Below are 19,382 nucleotides of genomic sequence, written 5' to 3' on the forward strand. Positions count from 1 at the left end.
CAGTCCATGCCCCCGACTTAGTCCGCCGCTTCCACCAGGCCTACCCTACCAAGCCGCGGCCCCGCGACTCGAGGAGAGGGGCCCTGTTTGAGGGGGGCCTTGGGGGCGGGGATAGTGTGATGACTCATGGGCCTTGTAGTCCTGTTCCTAGTACTATTGAGGCAGATGAAGATGAAAACATGGGGTTTTCGCCGGTTCAACAAGAACTGGAGTCTCTTCACCTGCAGGATGTTGATGTTTGCCCACAAGAATTCAGCCAAACAGGCCTTGGGCAGAACTCCCCTCCGTTTCCCAGGAAGGAAATTTTTTCTAGAGAAAGGGGAGTCAGGGAAGCTAATCGGAGAAGTCTAAGAATCGCTGCCAAACAAATGGCTGATTAGGTCTGTTTCCCTTGGGAAATTCTAAGGAGTCATGCATCTGGACAGAGTTGGGTTTCGCTTCTCGTTCTCTAGGGAAAGAGTTCTGTTGGTGGGAAAACGAGACCCAATATAGGTGTTTGGCGCGAGGGATTCTTTGCGGAGTCAATTGATCAGCTTGAGGAGAGAGATCGTGTGTGGACTTCGTAATCCCAGTTCCTTGCTTCCCGGATCAAGCTTCAAGCCTTGCCCTGCCTCACGGTTTTACCACGGACTCTGTTTCATGCTTCATGTTTGCCTTGTCTCCAGTCACGGATCTAGCCAAGAATCAAGTTTATTTCCAGCCTTGTTGTCAAGCTTCATTGGACTCTAAGACTCTGCTATTTCCCCACACTATTGCTTGGCAAAGTGTGTGTTTCGGTCAAATGGATTAAAACTTTGAACTCTAATATCTTATATTGGACAATACATTTCTGGACCATATTTGACCTCATCTGAAAGGTCTGCTTCTGAACTATATTCTTCACTTGTTTTTATTGATTTTATATATTTCTTTAATAAAGATATTAGATAGAGACTGGCCTCTGTGTAAGGTTATTGGTGCTCTGCAGCCAGGGACCTGACAGTTCTGGATTATCCAACGCATTTTTGTAGTCAATGTTTTCAATATATCGTGATATTTTGGTGCTAAATTCATAAATACAGTAATTACTACATAGCATTACTGCGTATTGAACTACTTTTTCTGCCAAATTTGTTGTCTAACATGATGTTTTGGTGCTTCATTTGTAAAATCATAACGTAATTTGATGTTTAATAGGCTTTTCCTTAATGCCTCCTTATTATCCAACATATTCGCTTATCCAACATTCTGCCGGCCCGTTTATGTTGGATAAGTGAGACTCTACTGTACATCCTTTTTTGGATCTAGCATTCTATTAAGTACCACCAATTCTTGGACAAAACTGTAATCAGCTTGATCTGAAATTGCTTCCCAAATCCACTCAATCCTCTTTGCAATTATTTTGTTTCCTTCAAAGCATCCTGTAATTCCCACTTATGTGCTATGTGTATTTAAAAAGCTAGGAAACTCAGCAGACCGGCAACAGATAAATGAGAAAAGAGTACAAAATGTATCACAAAGAAATCCCAGGGATTTTGAGAAAGTACACCCTTCCAACTAAACTAAATGTGTAAGCTTCATAGAGAATGATCAATGATGAGCATGAATCCTTTAAAAGTCAAATATTAATTGATTGCAAATAATTTAACTGATTTTTTTATATTACGCAAAACATGGACAGAAGGTCCACAATTTATATCAGTTATCTATGGTTGTAAATTGTCACCTCCCCTTTCCTAGTCAAATTAAATACTTGGAAGATTCAGCTCTTCAACTTCAGCTATGGAGGCATGTACACATCAGATAGGTTCCTGCTGCTTCAGAATGCCTCCTATGAGGAGTAAGAAGTATGACTGAGCCATATAAGAAGTTCTTGGTGTGTGCCATGGAGCTCAGGAGAGAAATAGGGTTTGTCTCTCTCATGTATAATAAATTGTGGGACTCTGCTGTGAATTCTCTGTTATGCCAGAAAACTTACAGAGATGAGAAGAAGTGGTCTACTGGGGGATAGGCTGGTGGTAACTGGATAAAAAGTTACGGAAAAGCTAATGTAATTCATCCCTGACTATTTTAAACACTTATGCCCAATAATATTTGAAGTGCATATTATAAAAGATAGCAGTACTATAGTATCCTGAAGAACGGTTGAACAGTTTGGCATAACATGAACTCATTTATTCACATGACCCCTATAACCTTCTATATACGGAAGTTCCACTATTATGTGTTGTTGCTGTTGTTGTTGTTATTGCTATTATTAGTATTGTATTTATACCCCACTTTATCTCTCCCGGATGAGATTCAAAGGCTTAACATAAAAGCATTAGCATACAATTTAGAATATACAAATATGCAAACGTTAAAACAGAATTAAATATAAACAGTATTAAATGGTACTGTTTAAATATAAACAGTATTAAAATCTGTCTAACCATATTGTTTCAATTTACTAATGTCAGGTTTAATTCATTGATGTTAGGTTTAATTTGATGTTAGGTTTTAATGCTGTTTTCATATGTGGGGTCTTTCTGGGGTTTTATGTTTGTATTTGTTTGTTTTATGAAGGCACTGAATGTTCGCCGTTGTATTTTGGAATCCACCCTGAGTCTCTTCTGGGAGATAGGGCAGAATAGAAATAAAGTTTTTATTATTATTATTATTAAAATCCATTAAAACTGGCGTTTTAGAGCCGGCGTTGTCCGTAGACACCTCCAAGGCCATGTGGCTGGCATGACTGCATGGAGTGCCGTTGCCTTCCCGCCGGAGCGGTACCTAATAATCTACTCACATTTTTATGTTTTCGAACTGCTAGGTTGGCAGAAGCTGGAGCTAACAGTGGGCGCTCACTCCGCTCCCGGGATTTGAACCTGCAACCTTTCGGTCTGCAAGTTCAGCAGCTCAGCTGTACCACCAGGTTAAAAACCACTAAACTTAGGACTTTACACCAGACTGTTCTCTTGTCAGGATCATGTTTAAGCAAATGGAAACCATGTCACTTTCATACCCACAACAATTGCACGTGCTGGCACTTTGTTGATCCAAATTTCTGTTATCAGTCTTCCACACAGACTCGGTTCCTACTCATGTTTTCCCTACCCAGCACAAGATTCCCATTTTTTTCCTATTTCTACCTCCTCTGATTTTGCCACAATAACACAGCCATGCAGTTCCAGCTTTCTCATGAGATCTTTTTCCACTTTGCAATATCAGGACTGCAGCAGCAAGACATTATTGAATAATAAAAAATAATAGAAGAACAGTGATATTGGATTCATTAATGGGTGTTTTCTGTCAATGAATACAGGTGTTCCAATCACAATTCAGTTGGACTACAGGACAGTTAACAGTGTGCAGTAAACCTTTCCAAAGGTGCATTTACCCTTTTGTAATTGCACTTTACCAGCTGTGTGTGATAAAGTTTCGTGGGTCATGTCTGAATAAATAGTTCACGTATCAAGCAGATAGTAATATTCAATGTTCCACAACCAAACTTCTTCTGCACTTTCCTATCCTCCACCTACAGACCTTTCAAATTCATTCCAGAGAATTCTACTAATATTTTCAGTGGAAAGGTTCAACTGGAACGTTTAACTACTTAGTGTCCAGGGGCATCTTATAATGTGGCATACATCATTCTTGAAAATTAAACCATGTAAACTGCTAACCATGAGCTGCTAACCATGTGTTGTATCAAAAGCCAAAGGAGAAAAATAAAATAGGTTTTTCCCAAGAGAATGTATGGTCAATTGATCCGCAACTATTTTTAAACTTGGATCACACAGGACATTTTCTGGCACATACATTAGCTTCTACTTAAAGGCAATCCCAGCTAGAGTTCAAGCTAAAATTAATTTACATTAAAGTCAGATTTGACAAACAATTGGTCTGGTTAATTGAGACCATGATTAATTTAGACCACTTCTACCCATTTTTCAAATCCCACAAATATTTCAACAAACCTTTAGACTTTACAGAAATGACTTAAAGTAGAAGATACTCAAAACCCCTTTGCCCTGATATATGATTCAGTGAGCCATTAGTAGCCACTCTAAGCTAGAGAATAGTGGCAGAAATCTTTATGGCTTTCACAGACAATCAGCTCCACATGATCCCACACTGGAATCTCAGAATAGCTGATTCAAACTGTGAAGATCAAAGTTACAGCGTGCTAATTTTCCTGGGTAGATGTATCACCCTAAACATCAGAGTAGACAACAGAAGCTTTTGATGAAAAAAATCTCTGGTGTTTTATGCTGGGATGCTATGTTTGTTTGTTAAATATTAAGACTATTCTAATAATAACTATAATATTTTCTTATTTATTACCCGCCTCTCTTTTCAGCTCAAGGTGGAGCACAACTTTCGGAAATAAATATCTAAAATCACACATTAAAACAAAGCTAAAATGTAAACATTACAAGCATATATTGAAACATACTCACATTGTCATCATTACTATTAATATGAGTCTGCATTGCAATAGAATCTACTTCTAGTGATTATAATTCTTAGGCAAAAAAAGAGTGAGGTTTTCATACACTGGACTGTCTGTAATTGATACATTGAAGAAGTACAACCTTCATACCTGTGGGGGGAAGCATTCCTTTCCCTTTTTTGTTTTTGAGTTGGAGGATGAGTTCAATTGCTAATTCTCATTCAAAGGGCTGCAGCGGTTCAGCACATTCTCCAAATGGAGTTTTAAAAAAGCCATTCTATTGGACTGATTTGGCATGAGGGGAGGTTTGTGGACACTGCAAGAGCTTTTTCATGGTTCCTGAGAGATGTGTGGAGACTCTCCAGAGAGAAAATTGATTTCTTTTATCCACCTTCTGATCTGGATTATGTGGCTGTGTAGAAGCAGCCTCAGATGGATATTTTAAAAAGAAGCCGAGGTATTCCATTAGGCAAATGTACCTTAATCTACATATAAATATTTTCAAAATTTTAGATGTTTTCAACAATAAACCAGAGATATCAATGGTCATAGATATGAATGAGATTATTATTTAAAACTGCAGTTACATAACACCTTAATCACATATCAAAGCTACATTTTGACTACCAGACAATTTTTTGACAGATTTCCACTGTGGTTATATCTAAAAGTACATTTGTTTATCTGTTTCCTCCCTGTTCTGCCTTCTTCCTACAATGGCTATTGACTCTGATAAAGGCCTCCACAAGATAAAAAGAATTTTAAAAAATAACTTGTATTAAAACCAAGGTGCAGAGTATTTACATACACAGAGATGGAAGAAACTCTTCCTTAATGGGGAATGTGGAAGATAGGATGCTTTCCTATCTCTGTTATGAGAAGGTCTGGCTCAGCTTTAAATAAAAAGTCAGCTCACCTTACGAGGGGGTGGCCCGTGGTCATCCAAGTAAGTGGAATTTCCTAGAAAGAAAGAAAAATGCAACATATCAGGCAAAAGCAAACACAGGATAACCAATATGCTTCATTTAAGAGATATTTATATGACCAAAATATTTACTCACTTTAGTTTTTAAAAAGCAAACAGTAGGGACTAGGGGGAAAATAGCAAAAGTGCTTTCACGCCTGTTCACTCTATGTTATATACTCGTCTTCAAGTCAACCTGATGTATAAGTTGAAGGCAGATGTTGATGACAACATTATAGCCTATGGATAAGTTGGGAGTGATTTCACAGAGATAGGAAACCATCAAAGTTACCTTTCATGACAGCTACCTCTGACTGCTCCTGTCACCATTCTCTCATCCAGGCTATCAAAAAAGCCAGACTGGGCAATGCTTACACTAACCCATGGATAAGTCTACCCAGACTTTTGGGCAGATATTTTACTAAAAATTCTATATTAACATATGAGTATATACAATAGCTGTCTATATGCAAACAAGGCCCAAATATTAATCATCTACAGAAGCAATTGGCATCATCATTACCATTACCCAATCTTGGACTTAATCCATCTTACAAAAGTTAAAACAGATTCTGTTAAAATATTTACATCATGAGTAGATGTGTATGTGGTGTGTCTTCAAGTTGATAATTGATTTTTGAAGACCCCATGGCTTTAATGAGGTTTCCTCAGGCAAGAAACACTCAGAAATCATTTTGCCAACTCCTTCCTCTGAAATATAGCTATAGCATCCAGTATTCAATGCTGGTCTCCCATCCAAGTGCTATCTAGATCTGACCTTGTTTAGTTTTCAATATGGTTTCCTACTGAAATTTAAGATGGATCCAGTCTAACAATGATAGTGAATTTCCTGGCACAGCTCTTCTTCAACATTATGAAACAAACTGTTATAATTCATATGAAAATAAGAGTTCTTTATTCTATTCCATTTTCAATGAACACTTGTCCTTGTTTGCTTTTGGGTTATTTAAGATACTGAATTCTTAAATAAAATGTTTCCTCTATCCATTACAAAGCCATAGACTTCAGTTTTCAAAGACTGCATCTAAACAATATTTAAAGTTAATATAAATGATTCTTTGGAAATGCATATAATATAACCAAGATGAGCTTTGCCTGTAGTGGTTCATAACAGAACCATTAAAAATGTTGAGTGTTATGTGACATTTATGAATGAAGAAATTAAAGGAGTCCTTAGCAACCAGTATAATTAATTTTTTTAAAAAAAAATAAGGACCATTTGAAAAATGCATAGAGATAAACAAAAATATTTATGTAGCTAATAAACTGTTGGGTCAGAGTAGGGCTAGTGTATTTAAAAGACTGTATTTCCCATGCAAACCTGCCTGGGATTGAAATCTGCAGGGGAGGCCCTTCAAAGGCATGTTTGTTGAGACCCAGCTATGGAACTCCCTTCTAAGAGAGTCATAACTGATCCCTTTCCTGTTATCCTTCTGCTAGCAGGCAAACAACTTCTTATTCATACAATCTTTGGGAAGCAAACTGGCTGTTCAAGACAGAGCTAGATTAAGAGATGGGTGACGTATTTTCTAATAATTCTAAAAATGTCTTTTAGATAAACCACTCTGATATATTTCATCTGTGTAACAGTTTCGTGATTCTGGTTGATAATAAAAACATGTAAAGAAAAGGTAAAAGTAAAGGTAAAGGTTTCCCCTTAACATTAAGTCTAGTGAAGTCCGACTCTTGGGGGGGGGGGGGGGTGGAGTTCATCTCCATTTCTAAGCTGAGGAGCTGGTATTTATTTACAACATTTTACCCCGCCAGGCATGGGGGGGGGGCTTGAGGGGCTTCAGTCCCCCCTGAAATTCTCAGGGTGGTCCGTGAGAAGGCTTTACATTTATTATTTAAACTGTTATGTTTATTCATATCATGATCTGATCACCAAGCTCAATATATCCCATATGCATGGGGGTATTGTGATAATGATAAAAAGGTTTGCTAGGGAAGATTCTCTCCCGCTCAGAATCAGCCCCCCCCCCGAACCAAAATCCCAGCCCCTCCCGAAACAAAATCCTGGCTACAGTCCTGTACCCCGCCTTTCTCACCCAAGGGGACTCAAGGCGACATTGTCCATAGACGCCTCCAAGGTCATATGGCCAGTATGACTGCATGGAGAGCTGTTACCTACCCACTGGTACCTATTGATCTACTCACATTTGAATATTTTAGAACTGCTATGTTGGCAGAAGCTGGGGCTAGCAACGGGAGCTCACCCTGTCCCACAGTTTTGAACCACCAACCTTCCAGCCAGCAAGTTCTGCAGCTCAGTGGTTTAACCCGCTGCGCCATCACTGCATATCTGCCAAAATTCAAACCTAGTCCCAACTACAGCAGACCCATTTAATCGATTGCTGAATGGTAAGTTAGTACTTGTATAAATTCCACTGATGTGGGACTGCCAACTGGGACATGCAATGGGGCTGAAACTATTTATTTTTTTTAAAAAAAAACTTCTAATAGGTCCTTCTTTTCAGTCTTCTCTTACATGGGATGATAGATTTTGCACTTCGACCTCAACGTTCTTGGGAAGGAAAAATAGACTGCCAACATCACTTCATTGATTGGAGACACTGCTGGCTTCTATTTTTCACATGTTCTTGTAAAGTAAATATCCTCTGCTACAGGAAAATTTAAGCAGAAATCAGTGATGGTGGGATTTAAAAATTAGGATGATATAATAATAATAATAATAATAATAATAATAATAATAATAATAATAACAACTACATTATTTCTTACCCACCTCTCCCCATAGCTTGAGGCGGTCACAGCACAGATACATACACTTTGGATGTTCAAAAAGTCGATTTTGTTTTAGGGATAAACATGGAGCTCCATATTCATCCCCATTACAAATAATAACCACTACTGAATTTCTTCCAAACATAGTTAAAAACAAAGATGTACAATATGGGCTCTGTTGTATTCATTTCTGCATGTATTTCTATGGATTACATAGAAACTGTAAATAGATATTTCAAAAGGACTATAGGATAACAGCGCTGTCTTTGAACAACCACGTAGATACATTCAGCATTAAACACAAACAAACAAACTTCTAACAGGCTAAATTTAAGTTAATGAGTTCTCTTTTCAATGCTAGCAAGAGCCTGCGTTACCCCATGATCCAGCTGTTAGTACACACCAGAGTTCTCCAACAAGAAATCTGTATGAAGAAGCAACTCTTTTTCGAATAAAAGCAGGCATCAAGAAGCTATTGATGTCAAAATAATGTTTCTAGAACTTATTTATAATAGCACATTAATAGGTATTTCTTTGTGCAAACATAGATTTATTTTATACTATTGCAAGAATTAAAGCAAGCTTGATTTTTACAGGGATTTGTTTCATGTGGTCAAGTAGAGAGCACACCATAACGTAGCTTTCATGAGATGATGGATTGTTTAACCTCATATATTTAAGCTACAAGCAGGAAACGGCAAACACACTGCCCTATGTACAAAAAATAGTATGTAAGGGGTAATGCAAATATTGCTCTTTGGAGCAAATACAACTTCCTCAGGAATGCCACTGAATGCATACAACCCAGAATTCATATGTGTATGTAATCGTTTTCATGTATTATCTGATACATGCTACAATTTTGGTTCTCACATACCATTATTCCTAACAGATCTTATGAAACTAAGATACTTTGTGATGAGGAGGAATTATATTCAACATTAAAAAAACTGCTTGTTTCTTCCACGAATTTAAACTCTGCTTTAGACTTTTAGATTAAAATCCAGTCTGGTTATTTATGTTCATGGTTTGCTAGGAACCAGCAAGAATGGACGACTGAGTCGTGATCCTCCACTGCCTTATGAATAAGTTGGGCATTTTTGCAATGCAAGATCAAGGGAAATTGTGTGTATATGCCCTGATATTGCTAGAATGAAGTCGCAGCATTACCAACAAGCATAACAAATGGTGAAGGATGCTGGGAGTCGCAATGCATCATCTGAAGGAATGGACAATATTTCTCTGGGCTAGATAAATCCTGTGAGTTGTCCCACAGTTGTTTATGACTTACATTGATAGCTAGCATGATGGACTCAACATTGGGAATTTCAACTGAACGTTCTTGTTTGTTTTGAAAACAAAATTTACAACAATGCAAGACTGTAAATCTGAACCTGTCTCCAAAGTATCTCAGTCTGTTTTCTTTAAAGGCATTCTATATAACACATGTAAGGGATATGTAGCTGCAGTCTGCATGGAGAACTGTTACACAGGTAATTTATCTGGATAACACTTTGTCTTGCAAAACAGGGAGGTCTTCAAGAGTTATTTCAAGCTTCCCATAACCCTTTGGGAGTAGCGGTAAACATCTCAAAAAAAAAAAAAAAGAATAACCACATTCTCATGCTAGAATAAATTGAAAGCATAACATTTAATATTTTACTAGAAATAATTAAATGTCATACTCTACTGAGCTAGCTTTTGAAATGTTCAGGATATTTGTTTACACTTAATTATAGTTTAAAAAGTGAAAACTCAAAGCTGTTTAGTGAAACCCCATTTCTCCAAGTTACAGTGAAAGATAATTGCAAATAAGTCTGCAGTTCTATCCTGATCCATTGCTAATATCCATGAAACAAAATGCAACCCACAGTGTAGGGGAAGAAGGTGAGAACAATTCTCTCTGAGTGTTTAAGATCAGTGGTGCCAATGGAACTCTTTCTCAACAATTCTGATAGCTTTCATTGCTAGATTAAAAGAGGTGAACACTTTAACTGAAATCTTTCTGTGTTACATAGAAAAAGTAAGGAGGAAGGGATAGACCTCATTGGGGCTGCCTGGCTAATAAGGGGAAGGAGATCTGGAACTAAAACAGAGAAACCAGAAGGATGTGAAAGGCGTAATGGAAAGCTGAAAGTGGGAAGACTAGGACTGGGATGTGGAAGGTTAAATAGAAATGTATTTATAGTTTAAATCAACTATTTGCAATACTCAAAGTTGCAAATAAAACAGTACTCAAAATGAAGCAAATCTTTAAAAGGTAAACAGGCAAACAAGAACATACAAATATCTATATCTATCTATATCTATATCTATCTATATTCTATATATATATCTATATCTATATAATAAAAGTCAGTGTTTGTATGTGGGTATGTATGTATGTATGCGGCGGAATATGTGGCAGCTTTCTGATTGGCCGCCACTATCATAGGCCACTGTGACCACAAGGAACGACAGACCTGGCCCAAACTTGACATGCTTAACTCCCATGACGCACTTTACATCCTGGTAAACATACTGCAGGGGTTTGTGGGAATGGGCCTTGATTCTGGGAGTTGTAGTTCACCCACATCCAAAGAGCACTGAACCCAGCCAATGACGGATCTGGACCACACTTGGTACACAGACCCAAAATGGCCAACTTTGATTACTGGCAGGGTTTGGGGAGGCTTGACCCACGGTTTTGGGAATTGTAGTTCACCCACTCCAAACAGAATACATAACATTCATTCTTGAAGCTCAGGTGTCGGCGGTGGCCGGGAGGGCCTTTGCATGATTAAAAACTGTGCACCAGCTGCGACCATACCTTGAGAACTCTGACTTGGCCACGGTGGTCCACACCTTAGTTACATCCAGGTTGGATTACTGCAATGCTCTCTATGTGGGGCTGCCCGTGAAGACGGTCTGGAAATTCCAGCTAGTTCAAAGGTCAGCAGCCAGGCTACTAACTGGAGCTGGTTATAGGGAGCATACAATGCCCTTATTGAAACAGCTCCACTGGCTGCCGATAAACTGCCAGGCCCAGTTCAAGGTGCAGGTATTAACCTATAAAGCCCTAAACGGCTCAGGCCTTGCCTATCTCCATGATCGCATCTCCCCCTATGAACCGGTACGGGCTTTGAGATCGGTCAGGAAGGCTCTTCTCTCGGTCCCACCTCCGTCCCAAGTACGGTTGGTGGGGACGAGAGATCAGGCCTTCTTGGCAGTGGCCCCCCGGCTCTGGAATGCACTCCCAAAAGAGATTAGGCTATCCCCTACCTTATCCACCTTTCGTAAAGATCTGAAGACCTGGTGGTTTCGGCAGGTTTTTGAGTAAACTACTCTGTATACCTCCGACCTACAGCACTGGAACGTATTATGTAAGATTAATTCATCCCTGATCCGATTGTTATGATATTGGCCAATGATCCCTGTCCTCTTGACTGTGATGTCTCAGGTACCTTTGGCCCCTGACCCCGCAGCCATTACTGATCAAGCGGCTGAGGAGTTTTACCCAGCTCAGCAAGTCTCTCTCCCTTTCCAGATGCCGTCTGTTGAAGTGGTGTCAAATCCAATTAACACCGACCTTGAGCCAGAGGCAATTCTCCCAGATTCTCCGGAGCACTCAGTGTTTGATAGGAGATTTGCTTTTCAAACAGATAGGTCTCGGAGGCAGAATCTCCGCAGGAGTGCTAGATTAGCAGAACGGAATGACTGCGTTGGAATCCACAAACTGAGTCTATTCCCTTGGGAAGATTAAAGGAGGCTGACATCTGGCAGGTTGTTGTTACCAGTTCGTTCTCTTGGGAAAATGGGGAGCTCTTGAACTTCCATAAAAGTTCTGTGCACAGGTTACCTGTCGCGGAGTCAATGTGACTGTTGGATAGCAAACTTCGACTCTTGTTCCTGAGCTTCCCAGCAGCCTGTCGGCGCGCTTACTCTTGAGAAGACCGGGAGTTGCGTCCCTTTCCTTGCCAAGGGTGGACTGCGTTTAGATCCACCACGAACAACCTTGCCTTGCCTTGAAACCTTGCTCTGGATATTTATTCCAAGAACTTCCCTGGAAGACTTAGCTCATTTCCCCACTCAAACTGCCTGAGAGTTTGAGTGTGTTTTGGTTAATGGATTTAAAACTTTGAACTCTAATACTGGACATTGAATTTCATTTTATTGGAATATATTTTACCTTTCCTCAAAGGACAATTGCTGGACTATATACTCTGCTTATTTTTGTTCGTTTCTTTTATTTCTTTAATAAAGATATTAGATAGTTTATTGGCCTACGAGTTGATTTCCAGTGTTCGCGCAGCCTAGAGGCGTTACATTGACCTTGATTGGTTGTAATTGTTATTTATTGTCTATTTTAATTGTATAGTTGTATTTTTTAATATTCTCAATTTTTTATTATGTAATGTATGTTGTTTTTATTGAAAACCACCCTAAGTCCCCTCGGGGAGATAGGGAGGTATATAAATAAAGTTGCTGTTGTTGTTGTTGTTGTTGTTGTTGTTGTTGTTGTTGTTGTTATTATTATTATTATTATTATTATTATTATTATTATTATTATTATTGTATGACACAGCAAACAAGATAAATATGCTGGATTTCGTTTCACAAAATCACAAGTCGAACACTTCCCAAGTGTTTAGCTATGGACTTGTCAACATCAGAAGAGGAATTTTCCAGGGAGATTCATTGTCCCCTCTGCTTTTCATTATTGCCATGATCCCTCTGTTAACAATCCTACAAAAAACAAACCTCGGCTATCAAACATCTAAGAAATCTCACAAAATTTCGCATCTGATGTACATGGATGACCTGAAGCTGTATGGGAAAACGGAAACTGAAATCCAGTCTCTGACTAACACTGTCCGAATTTTTAGCACTGATATCAGCATGGAGTTTGGTTTGGACAAATGTTCAACAGTGGCATTGAAAAAGGGAAAAATCATGGAAAGTGAGGGCATAAATATGCCTAATGGCCAAACAATAAAGTGTCACTAGCCAGAGGCCTATAAATATCTGGGCATATTACAGCTGGACAACATCAAGCATGAACATGTGAAAACTGTGGTCAGCAAAGAATACACACAAAGGGTCAGAAAAATTCTCAAAAGCAAGCTCAATGGAGGCGACACCATCAGGGCCATAAACACCTGGGCCATACCTGTCATAAGATATACGGCTGGCATTATAAATTGGACACAGGCGGAACTGAACAATTTGGACAGAAAAACAAGAAAACTCATGACCATTCATCATTCACTGCACCCTCACAGTGATGTTGACCAGCTATATCTGCCTAGAAGATCAGATGGCAGAGGACTCTTACAAGTAAAACAAGCAGTCAAAGTAGAAGAACATGCTCTGGCAGAATATGTAAAGCAAAGTGAAGAACCTGCTTTGATTGAAGTAAAAAATCAGAAACTCCTCAAAGCACAGCAGACAAAAAATCAGTACAAGAAAACCGCACTACAAACTAGAGGTGACAGCTGGCACAACAAAACATTGCATGGAAAGTTCCTTGACAAAATTGAAGGAAAAGCTGATAAGGAGAAGACCTGGCTATGGCTCACGAATGGGACCCTGAAGAAGGAGACAGAAGGCCTGATCCTTGCAGCCCAGGAGCAAGCCATCAGGACAAATGCAATTAAGGCCAAGATCGAAAAATCAGCTGATGACCCAAAATGCAGACTGTACAAGGAAACCGACGAAACCATTGATCATATCCTCAGCTGCTGTAAGAAAATCGCATAGACAGACTACAGAGGCACAACTATGTGGCCCAAATGATTCATTGGAACTTATGCCTCAAATACCACCTCCCAGCAGCAAAGAACTGGTGGGATCACAACCTGCAAAAGTATTGGAAAATGAGCACGCAAAGATACTGTGGGACTTCCGAATCCAGACTGACAAAGTTCTGGAACACAACACACCAGACAGCAAGTTGTGGAAAAGAAAAAGGTTTGGATCATTGATGTTGCCATCCCAGGTGACAGTCACATTGACGAAAAACAACAGGAAAAACTCAGCTGCTATCAGGACCTCAAGATCGAACTTCAAAGACTCTGGCAAAAACCAGTGCAGGTGGTCCCAGTGATGATCGGCACTTTGGGTGCCATGCCAAAAGATCTCAGCTGGCATTTGGAAACAATAGACATTGACAAAATTACGATCTGCCAACTGCAAAAGGCCACCCTGCTGGGATCTATGCACATCATCCGAAAATACATCACACAGTCCTAGACACTTGGGAAGTGTTCGACTTGTGATTTTGTGATAAGAAATCCAGCATATCTATCTTGTTTGCTGTGTCATACAATGTTGTTGTGTTAATAATAATATATTTTTGTATCCCGCCACCATCTCCCCGAAGGGACGCGGGGTGGTTAATATGACTTTATTACACATATTCTTTTAATCTTAGTGGCAGATTCCTAACCACTCTCCACTTTAGAACCTTTTTCTAGTCAAGATCCGCCAATGGCCCTAGATCTCCTTCCCAAAACTTTCAATCAACTTCAGCCCTATTTCTTCACCTATTAATCCATAGTATATTTTTCCCAATTGGTCCTTTCCCTGATATATTTCTTGTTTTTAAGCTTACCTAGCCATTTTTCATATTTATTTAACTCTCCAGTCTTAAGCTAATTAACTTTCCTGCCAAAACTTAAGTCTTTTACTCATCTCTTTGTGAATATGTGAATGCATTTACGAGGGAAGGCACTGAGATGACTCTCCCCACATGCCTTTCTTTTCACCATAATGGTACTCCGCCCAAGTCACTGAATAGTTGAGATGCAGACTATCTAGAATATGATTTAAATGGGCTGAGAATGCATATAAGGACTCGTCCTTTTATCTTCTTTTTCATGAATAACTTTTCACTACAATTTAGATGAAATAAGATCTACAATTAAGTGTATGTGTGTGTGGGTAGATGGGTGGGAGAGAGACAACAACAACAATCCATAGTGATTGCTGGGCAGAAGAAGAATTTCCAGCTGGAGGAGTATTCAAACCATGGGTGAACTCTGTTGGATGGTAGCTCCCATCAGTCCTACACAACATAACCAATAGTAAAGAGCACTGGGAATTCCAAACCAGCAACAACTGGAGTGGTATATTTGTCCACCTCTGATAATAATCTTCCCTAATGTTATATACTAATAAATTGAGCTTTTGTTTACAAATGTGTTGCTCTTGATATGCCCTCTTAAAATTTTCAAATTTTGGGTAATCTTTTTGGACAGAGATATTTCCAAGATCAATCAAGACAGGCTAATGAGCCCCATTTGAAAACATAACACTTCTCCTGTTATTCCCAAATGATTGGTGCTAGTGAGTTTTCCCCAATACCAATAACTTTGCTGGCACAAATGAGATATGGCTATATAGAAGAGGGTTTTAAACTTCATAGAATGTCTGCTTGCTGAGATCAGGAAGAATTGGAAATTGTTCTCTGTGTTTTTGGCTCACATTTATCGTCATTCTTCATATAGGAGCCTGTGGGGAAGTCAAAAGGTTGCATACCACTTCTAGAATAGAAAATACCTGAACTATCTGTTTAGTTCATACTTCAGTTTTAAGTGTTTGTTTTTAAGCCTTTAGTTACAGGTTTCTGGTCTCCTAATGCATTAACGCTTTTATTCTCAAAGAGACAGTGAACACATTTGTATGGAAATGCATTACGAGGGAAACAACAGAGAATAATAAAATCCTTTTAACAAACCAGGAATTAGGGACAGACCAAACTATGCATTTTCATTTCAGTTCACTGATACACCATTTCACTCCTGTCCTACTCTTTAGTATAGGTACTTACTTTTGTTGGTTATTTTTGCACCCCTGCAGAGACACCTCAAGACCACACTGGAGCCCCAGACTATAAGCAAAACATGCTGTTTATTGAAGGATAAATGTAAGCAATAGTAAATCACAGTTCAAAGTCAAACAAGATTTTAGTCCAAGATATTTGAGAGTCTTGGAACAAGGGTCCATGAACATCAAACACTAGAATAAATTCCAAAAAGGTATCAAAACTGGTCCAAGGAACAGGAACAAAATTGGAACAGATAACAAGATCTTTGACTGGTACAAGGAATCCAAACTGCAAAACTTTCAGGAACAATGACTGGATAATCCAAAATTCCCCAAGAGGAAAACAATGTCAGGGGATGACGGGTAGCAGAGTGAAATCCAAAAATTCACCATCCCGGTCTTCACCTCCTTCTCCAGACTGTCTCCCCGTGTGGAAATACAGCACTGGACAAACACACTCCAGCAGACGAGGGTTCGGTTGGAAATCCAACGGCAATATATCTTTATTTACATGACTATATACAAACAGAGCAAATCAGTCCTTCCTCCATGAGTGCTCTTGCCAAAGCGACTCATGCACACACGCACACTGCTCTACTGAAGACACTCCACTGCATTCCACAGGACAAGAAAGAAAGTCCCGGTCAAAATAAACTTGACCCCATTGGTCCTGTGATACGTCAATCATAGCAGACTCTCATTAACTCCATAACTGCTGAAATGCCTTGCCGAAAAACTAACACATAAGGCATTTCTAATAACCCAGATTGATTTTAACATTTCACAATACACAATACCCTGACAAACAAGAACTGGAACTAAACTCAAGATACAAGGTTACATCAACTTGGCATGAAAATCCACAGGAACAAGGAACAGGATTCGGTGAGTCCATGAACAGGAGCCACACTCGATGAGCAAAGTTGCCACCTCTGAAAATCCCTTTCAGAGGCAGTTCCTCTTAAAGCTGAAATCAAGACCGCTTTCCATGGGAATTTGTTTAAACCCCTTTCTCATTAACAGCCTTTTGCTTTGTCTCCAACTCTCCTTTTCTTGTCTCTGTTGACAAGGCTCATCACAACTGAAATGTCCATCTGGCAAGGCGAGGTTCACCCTTCACTCTCCCAAGGAATGTGGTTCAAGCATTCCTTGAATCGCATTCCTTGGTTATTGTATGCTTGTTCCCAGAATCCTCAGAGACAAACTCTGTTAGGGCAGGACCAGTAGCTTCCTCCAACTCTGGCTGCATGGGAATCCTAGGCCCCAACCCAGATTCATCTGATAGGTCCGGGGCAGGCACAATCACAGACTGAACAGGACAAACCTTAAGCTGACCTGACAGCTCAGTTGCAGGCTGGGATACCTCAGTTATAGAGGGTAAGGAGAAAAGAAATGTACTTGCTTTCTGTAGATCTCTGAAAGTCAATCTATTCTTAAGAATGTAAACAAAACAAATGAAGCTTGCCAGAGAAGAGAAATAGGAGGAGAATTTTGGCCCAGATATAAAGATATCTTAATCAAAGAAAATGGAAAATATTCCTTGCAAAGCCAGGAAGAGATCAATCAAAAATTCCATAACGTAGGATGGTTCCAATATATGCAATTGAAAGAATATTACAATAAAGATAAAAATCTGGGATTTGAAGAGAAAGAGAGCTTCTGGGACAAAGTAATGAAATTGGAAAAAAAACAAATATCCATAATTTATGCAAAATTAATTGAATGGGAGACAGATAAGGTAGCAATAAAAGAAAATATGATTAAATGGGCAAAAAATATAGGGGAAAAAATCTATCTAGAAGAGTGGGAAAGAGCCTGGAACTCCAGACTAAAAATAACATATGCTATAGAATTGAAAGAAAACTGGATCAAAATGTTTTACCGCTGGTATTTGACCCCTCAAAAATTATCAAATTATCATAAAGGAGCCTAAACAGGTGCTGGAAATGTGACGATCAAGTAGGAACATTTTTCCACTGTTGGTGGACATGTAAAAAGGCAAAAAAATATTGGAAGGAAATTCACCAAAAATACAAGAGATGTTGCAGGTTAAGATTGAACTGGACCCAAAGTATTTTCTTTTGGGGATGCTCAATATCAAAAAAGATAAAAATAAAGAAATTTTGTTTAATTATCTCATGACGGCGGCAAGAATGACATATGCCAAACATTGGAAAACTAAAGAAATCCCTGAGCTAAGCTGCTGGTTATACAAAGTGTTGGAAATCATGAATATGAACAAATTGACGTATTTATTGAAAAATAATAATGGCATACCAAAAAGGCAAACAAATTGGGACCTGATAAAGAACTTCTTAAGAGAAAAGCAAATTACGATGTTAATCTAATTGAGTATTCAGTGGAAATAGACCAAATGTAAGAAGATGTAAAGAATCTGTGTAAGAGATGGAAGTCATTTTTGTTATTTGTTTTATTTGTCATTATGATCTGTTTCATATATATATATATATATATATATATATATAGTTTTTTTTGTTTTAGTTTGGGGGTTTGGTTAAGTTAAAGATTGTTTTTTGTTTTGTTTGGTTTTTTTTTGTTTTTTCTTTGTTTATCTGTTTTCTTTCGAGTTGTTTGTTCCCTTCCTCCAACTTTCGTATTCCCTTGCCCACCTCTCTTTTTTCTCTCTATTTTCACCTACCCCCACTATCCTTTTTTCCCTTGGGTTTTCACATTTTAAGTTGTAAATGTTACTAGAAACTTTAATAAAAATTTATTTTAAAAAAACAAACAAATGATTTGGTCACACAGACATTTTGAACTACAACATACCATAAATTCCTAGATCAAAGTTATACACCTAACTCCAGTTAAATCTTCCAATACAGATACTATTCCAACTGAAGGGATGAGACAAAATATACAGCTGCTCTTTGGGTGTTTCTGTATTACTACGCAGAAAAATCATTTTATAAACTATTCCCACGAAACATACCAGGAAAAAGTAGGTAAAAGTGAGGCAAAAGTCACAACAAGAAACATAAGAGGCTAAGACCAAATAAATTTTAAATGACAAGCACTACATTTTTTCTGTTGTTTAGATCTGCGGCAAGGTGAGAAGAAGAAAAAAGGTTAACTAGATATGCTGCAACTGAGGGAGCAATTTGGCCCTTTTAATAAGAGATCAGGAAGGGCCTAAATACACTAAAAGCATTAGATCCTATCTGATCTTGGAGGCTAAGAAGAATCAGTCCCGATTTTTAAAAAATTGTGTCAGAAGCGACTTGAGAACATATTGCAAGCTGCTTCTGGTTTGAGAGAATTGGCTGTCTACAGAGGTGTTGCCTAGGGGATGCCCAGATGTGTTACCATCCTTCTGGGAGGCTTCTCTCATATCCCCACATGGGAGGCTAGAGCTGACAGATGAGAGCTCATCCCGTCTCGTGGATTCGAACCGGCAACCTTCAGGTCAGC

At 38.8% G+C, this 19,382-nt stretch overlaps 1 protein-coding gene across 1 annotated transcript in view; it reads right to left on the reverse strand.

Annotated features, from left to right (window-relative positions):
- The window catches only part of ust (uronyl 2-sulfotransferase), a 189,649-nt gene that overhangs the window by 125,091 nt on the left and 45,176 nt on the right, over positions 1 to 19,382 (reverse strand). Inside the window, exon 2 of the mRNA XM_062977585.1 lies at positions 5,331 to 5,374. Within this exon, the coding sequence (XP_062833655.1) occupies positions 5,331 to 5,374 (44 nt within the window). The remainder of the gene's footprint in view (positions 1 to 5,330; positions 5,375 to 19,382) is intronic.

The sequence above is a fragment of the Anolis carolinensis genome, chromosome 1 (genome assembly GCF_035594765.1).
Source record: "Anolis carolinensis isolate JA03-04 chromosome 1, rAnoCar3.1.pri, whole genome shotgun sequence".
NCBI lineage: Eukaryota > Metazoa > Chordata > Lepidosauria > Squamata > Dactyloidae > Anolis > Anolis carolinensis.